Raw genomic sequence first — 6,370 nt, 5'->3', positions numbered from 1 at the left:
AATAATAATAAGGTTTTTGTTTGCAGAAAACCCCTAATATTTTTGTTTTTGTAGAAAAATCCTAATATTTTGAATCAATTTATGAAATAGTTCCAAGTTAATTTGTCACCGGTTCCAACCAGTAAAAAATAATCAAAATGCAAACTTTTACCGGTTTTTGGGATTTTTTCATAAAAAATTTTTTGTTTAGGACTAAAATATAAACCAGACTAAATTTTAAAACTTTATTGGAGATTTCCCTAAATTAAAAACGAAACTTTTGGGTTTTGGTTTATCAATGTTTCACTATTAACTGAAATGGAATACACATTTTACACTATGTTTTTTTTGTAAGTGCATGATGTGTTGCACACATTATCAAGACAATTGTACAAACCAGACCATTATTTTACGAAAATTTAATATTAAATTTTAGAGGTGTATTATCTATAATTTATGGTTGATTAATAAAAGGCAAAAAAAAAAAAAAAAAAAAAAAAACCTTTTGTAACGAATGCAATGAAACTCTATTAGGACATAACTATGACAATAGTACTAGTTGGAACATTTAATATGTTTGAAAATGTGTTACAACAACAAATTGAAACTCCACTACGACCCAACTACGACAATAATACTGAGTGGAATTCAACTTATAATATGTTGTGAAAATATGTTACACCAAAAATGGTTTTAATAGCTTTTGATGGTATATTAGCGGAAAAAAGCAAGCCCAACAATCCAAGCCTCCGATTCGGTTTGAGATTTAATTTTACTCAAACAATTATGCGAATTTTTACTAGTTTTCAAAGAAGCAACATCATTTATGCTATTCATGTAAATAGTCGTCATTTTATTAAATTCCACCTAATAAAATAGCCATTAGTGCAACTATCCCTAAAATGGGTGTTACGCTTGACAATTTAACATTTGGTATTGTTATTTTCTGAAACTTTTGATGTTTAACATGTTCTCCATTAACAAAAGAAACTGATACAACAATTATACCATATCATCTCGCTGACAAATCAATTCAACTTGTAGAAAAAAGTATTAATGCAACGATAATTAAGGTGGCATTCACACAAGAAACAACGTTCTAATCAGACATAACAACTTGATACTGAGATCTCAAGTATAAACCCAGAAAGTTTTTCAGATGATAAAAAATAGCAACGATATCACATAATAAATACTTTAGAAAGTAAAAACCTATTCCATCATAGGGATTGATCCACCAGCTTTCAGAATCTGTTTCTCCAACTACATCATAAGACAAAGTAGGTCAAAATCCAAACAAGGGTAAAAACGTAAATGACCATGTTTTGGTAGCACACATACATACCTTGAACAAGGCTTTGAATTTGCTCCTAACAAGAATGTATTCGTGAGTTGCTTGCTGCAGACACCACAAACACCTGAAATTACCAGAAGCCGAAAGATTTAGAAAGCAATTATCGATAATATATTACACAAGGGTAAATCAGTAAGTTCACATTTAGAATAACGAAAGATAATTAATTACTACTACTCACCCATCAAGATTTTTCTCCATGCAGTAGTTTATAAAGAGAATGCACACACGCATTAGTCGATGTGCCCCTATGCTGTTTCAAAAACCAATTAAACAAATTGTCAAAATCTTTATTAATTCAACTATTTGGAGAATGGAGAGAGGGGAAAGAAAACTGACTTGGAACTACTACCCTTGAAGCGGTGAACATGGAGAGAAATTTGTTTATAATCCACCGTCTTCTGTTGACTTTTTGGTCAAAAAACTCAAAACAATAAGGAACCAAACACAACAAGTAAAGAAATATGAAATTATGACACAATCTTACAAAGCAGTTGTCAAAGTGTCAAGAAGCTTTTTCGAGTCATCTACGAAAACAGACACCAACCCAACCAAAAACTCCGGGTCACTCTCGTCTTGCAACTTCTGAAGTTGCATGAATTGATCGTTAAGATATCCCTAAAAAACACCCGAAAATCAATCCATAAATTAAAAATAGAAATACTAATCCCCACTTTTCAAATGCGTGATACATAATTCGCACATTTTCCTTTTAGGTAAAGGGTTACATAACAACATATTATATGTCGATTCCTTTCTATTAAACCATTGTGCTTTCAATGTTTTACTTATTAAGGCATTCTCTTTTTAAAAACTACCCAATTATAGGAGTGAAAATTGCTTTGTATTTGTATCACGTTGTGGTTTCTTACATTTAAGCTAAGTTAAAAGACATCACAAACCTCATGATACAAAGATGTTGTATACTCGGCATATTGTCTTTGCAATTGAGTGACGGAAACCATGGTTTCTTTTATTCTTGAAGAACACCGTTCACTTTATATTGTTCTTGATATGAAAGTATCTGCAAAATTAGCAAATTTTGGTTCATATCATTTATACATTACATATGCATATGTCATATTCAAAGGCATGAAGATCGAAACTTAATACTTAAAAAAAAAGTAAAACTAGAGTCAAATGCAAGAAATAACAACCTACTTTAAGTAAGTTGTTTATTATAGCTTCATACTTTCATTTCTTCCGATTACAACATTATAGTTTGAAAAAATCATCTAATTACCAAATAATATTTTTTTTGTTGCCAAAAGTGACACAAGAATTGTAATCCCACAGTTAAGTTTTTGGTGGAGCATCGAAATCACATTCAATGGCTTTAATCATGTGAATTATTCAATGATTTCATTGCAAAAGCATCTATGGTTTCTTTAGATTAGAAGAGTGAATTACCAGTAGTCAAATAAGATATGTGATAATCTTGACGAATGGAGCTAAAAGTTCATTTTTAAAAGTTACAAAAACTCTGCTACTTATATACTATATTATATTGCATAATTTAGCATAAAATCAAATCTTGTAAATTCCACCTACTAAGAATCGACATAAAATTATTATGCAAAACTTGAGATATTACTGGGTCCCACTACAGCAACTCTAACCCCTGGCCGACATCGGTCAAGGAATCTACAGAAACAAAGACTTTTAGGTTATCGAAAATAATATGATTTCATTTTCATCAAACCAAAAGATTATAGTTTGTACAAATTAGGGTTAAACTAACAGATTACAGTAAACAATCAGATGGGATAAAGGAGGAAGAGTTACCGGCTGAGTTGTTGGGTTACTCCGGTGAAAATGCGGCGGAAATCGGCGGAGAGATATTGGCCAACTTGGTGTGGTACGAACAACCAGGATAGGGATGGTGGTCGGCTGATTCCAATCCTGGAAGATTTCGGTTTCATCTTCTCTTATAAATTCTATAAAATTAAGGGTTAAATTTGGAATATTATCTATTACCATATATAACGCATATTGAAATTGATTTGAAAAAAGTCTTGATTTTTATTTGATTCGATATCAAGGTTTCTCCAAATAAATTACCTCAAACTTAAGGGGTGTCCAAATTAGCAAAAATCAAAAGTTGTGGATGAGTGGTCACCACAATTCCGGCCACCTAGGGCTTGCTGACGCCGCCGTGGTCGCCTTCTTCTGCACCTCTTCCAACTGCTTCTTCTCATTCGCACACAACAAAAACAAAGATTTTCGACTCTCGATCGCAAAAACAGAAGAACACAACGCACGAACACCTTGCTCCTTTTACCAAGTGATGGAGGTTGAAATCTTGATAGCTAAAACATGAGCCTAATATGTAAAAAATTTAATAGTTATGGGTTGGTTATTAAAAGAAAAAGAAAAAGAAAAAGAAAAAGAAAAAAAAAGGCCACAATCCCTCCTAGCCGTATAGAAGCTCCGGCCCTGCTCTTGATTCGTTGAACGGAACTGGCATAATGTCGGTTTTACCTTTTTTATGGCTTATAACCATGTAATCTTTGACAAATTAAAACAATATAAATATATAACATAACACGGTGAACAAAACATTTTTGAAATAATCGTGTATTGGTGGCCGTGTATGAAGAGAGATAGTTTGTAATGTTGAAAAGTGTTTGATCTGTAGGATGGTCAATACTGAAAGTATCAGAGGTCACATGTCAAACTGCGGCCTTTGGATGTTCCTATGTGGAAGTGAAAACAAATCATCATTAAGTTTATCACCAAGTTGTCGAAAACTGCCAATGGTTTTGATGTTATATAGGTCATCATGGATCGATTGACAAAGAGTGCCTACTTTTTGGACACTCGGGAGAGCTCTTCGGCTGAAAAGTTGGCCGATGTGTATGTTTAGGAGATTGTTGTTCGTCATGGGGTTCTAGTCTCCATTGCATTAATCTGAGATGTTCGGTTCACTTCCCGATTATGGTAGAAGTTCCACGAGGAACTGGGCACGAGACTACATTTCAGCACTGCTTATCATCCGCAGATCGACGAACAGGGTGAGCGGACCATCCAGACACTTGAGAATATGTTGCGGGCTTGCGTTATAGATTTTGGTGGGAGTTGGATTCCTACCTACCTCTTGTGGAGTTCTCCTACAATAATAGTTATCACTCCAGCATTGGTGCCCCGCCTTTTGAGCTCATGTATGGTCGGATGTGTCGTACCCTAGTTTGTTGGGGGGGGGGGGGGGGGGGGAGGTTGGCCACAGAGTCATGGGAAGGACTAAGGTAGCCCTTCAGACCACAGAGCTTATTCAACAAATCAGGCAGAGACTGCAGACGGATCAGAGTCGGCAGAAGAGTTATGCCGACCGACGTCAATCGAAATTGGAATTTCAGGTTGGTGAATGGTATTACTAAAGGTCTCACCATGGAAGGGTGTGATATGCTTCAGGAAGAGGGGGAAATTAGATCCCCAGTATATTGGACCGTTACGAGTGATCGTCAAGTTAGGCAGGGTGGCCTACTGGTTGGAATTGTGAAGTGAGCTCAGCTAAATCCACATCACTTTCCATGTTTCGTAGTTACGGAAGTGTGTGTTGGACGATGAGGCAGTGGTCCCCTTGAATAATATCCAGGTCGATGAGCACCTGAATTATGTAGAGAGACTGGTAACGATAGTGGAAAGGAAGATGAAGATTTTGTGCAACAAGGAGATACTTTTGGTAAAGGTTCGGTGGCAACATCGGAGAGGCTCCGGGTGGACCTAGGAGCTGGAGGCTGAGATGCAGGAGCATTATCTCAAGTTATTCGTGACGATCGAATTCGAGGACGAAGTCTAGTTCAAGTGGGAGAGAATTGTAACATCCAAATGTCAAGGTAATTTCAATTTCAACCTAATGTTTGAACAATATTATATATTAGCCCTTGGGTTTGAAAGGATTGCAAGATGGCTCATAGTGGCAATATGGTAATTTTTTCCAGGAGTAGTACATTGAGTATACGTTGTTACACTAAGCGTACACCTCGTACGCAAGGTGTACGTAAAGAAAGTGTAAACCCTAATTTTTAGGGTTTGGTCCATATTTAAACATCATTATAGCCTCATTTCTCATTCCTTCATCAGCCTCCCTCTGTGAAAAATGACCCTAAGCAAACCCTAAGTGAGAAGAGTGCATTTTGAGCCAAGTGGAGTGTTTTGGTGGTGTTCTTGAAGAAAAAGAAGGTGGTGAGAAGAGCTTGGATATTGGACGTGTGACAACCCGAAACTTCTGTCTTGTACCTTAGTCAAATTCTATCAATGATAAACTCGTTTCAACTATCTTTTAGCATTGTTTTGAGCCTATTTGGATGATTTAAAGCCTTATTCAACCAAAGTTTGAATTAGGGATGGGTTGGTTTAAGATTTAGGGTTTCAAATAGGCCAAACACTCCATCAAAAGGAGTGTGTGGCCACACACATGAGTTCGTGGCCGCACACCCGAGTGTATAGCTGCACACATGAGTGTGTGGCCGCACACCCGAGTGTATGGCTGCACACATGAGTGTGTGGCCGCACACCCGAGTGTATGGCCGCACACATGAGTGTGTGGCCGCACACACGAGTGTGCGGCCGTACACCCATCCTCCAGCCGCACACTCATCCCTATTTATATAGGGTGACCCCTTCACTCATTCCTTTCACTTAGTTGCACTCTACTTTCTCTCTCTATAAACTTCATCCAAGAACACTGTAAGGGCCTAAAAAACCAAGAAGAATTCCATCATTTAGCTTGTTATATAGGTAAAACACCTAAATCTAAGCCTGAAACTCTTCATGTTCTTCATCACTTGAAGGTGTACGACCGCACACCTTCATAAGGTGGCGGTACACACCTCAAAAACCCTCCAAAGTGAGAGTTTTGGCCCTCTATCTCTTAGTTGGACTTGGTTTGAGCCTTGAAACACTTGAAAATTGACGTTTGGAGCATAAACAAAGAGTGTACGGCCGCACACACACCCTGGCTGCACACACCCTTTGTACGGCCGCACACTCCTGTTTGCAACCGCACACACAACCTGGCCGTACACCCTGGTTGCA

General features: G+C 37.2%; 1 protein-coding gene across 2 annotated transcripts; it reads right to left on the bottom strand.

Moving 5' to 3' along the window:
• Positions 1-1,011: 1,011 nt before the first annotated feature.
• On the bottom strand, positions 1,012-3,817 carry LOC145037345 (histidine-containing phosphotransfer protein 5-like). 2 transcript variants are annotated; one of them, XM_078985984.1, is made up of 8 exons: positions 3,395-3,817; positions 3,119-3,270; positions 2,236-2,357; positions 1,821-1,951; positions 1,673-1,741; positions 1,515-1,586; positions 1,325-1,397; positions 1,012-1,242 (listed from the first exon to the last, which is right to left on the bottom strand). In XM_078985984.1, exons 3-8 carry the CDS (start codon positions 2,296-2,298, stop codon positions 1,192-1,194), a joined length of 459 nt encoding a protein of 152 aa, XP_078842110.1. In that variant the 5' UTR covers positions 2,299-2,357; positions 3,119-3,270; positions 3,395-3,817; the 3' UTR covers positions 1,012-1,191. The 2 variants fall into 2 exon arrangements, with proteins under 2 accessions (XP_078842110.1, XP_078842111.1); XM_078985985.1 differs by having other exon boundaries at positions 3,119-3,235.
• Positions 3,818-6,370: the final 2,553 nt, after the last annotated feature.

This window comes from Lactuca saligna, chromosome 3 (assembly GCF_052625555.1).
Source record: "Lactuca saligna cultivar CGN05327 chromosome 3, ASM5262555v1, whole genome shotgun sequence".
In the NCBI taxonomy this organism is placed as follows: Eukaryota; Viridiplantae; Streptophyta; class Magnoliopsida; order Asterales; family Asteraceae; genus Lactuca; species Lactuca saligna.
Note: the sequence above shows the minus strand (reverse complement) of the source record. Positions and strands in the feature narration are given on the sequence as shown.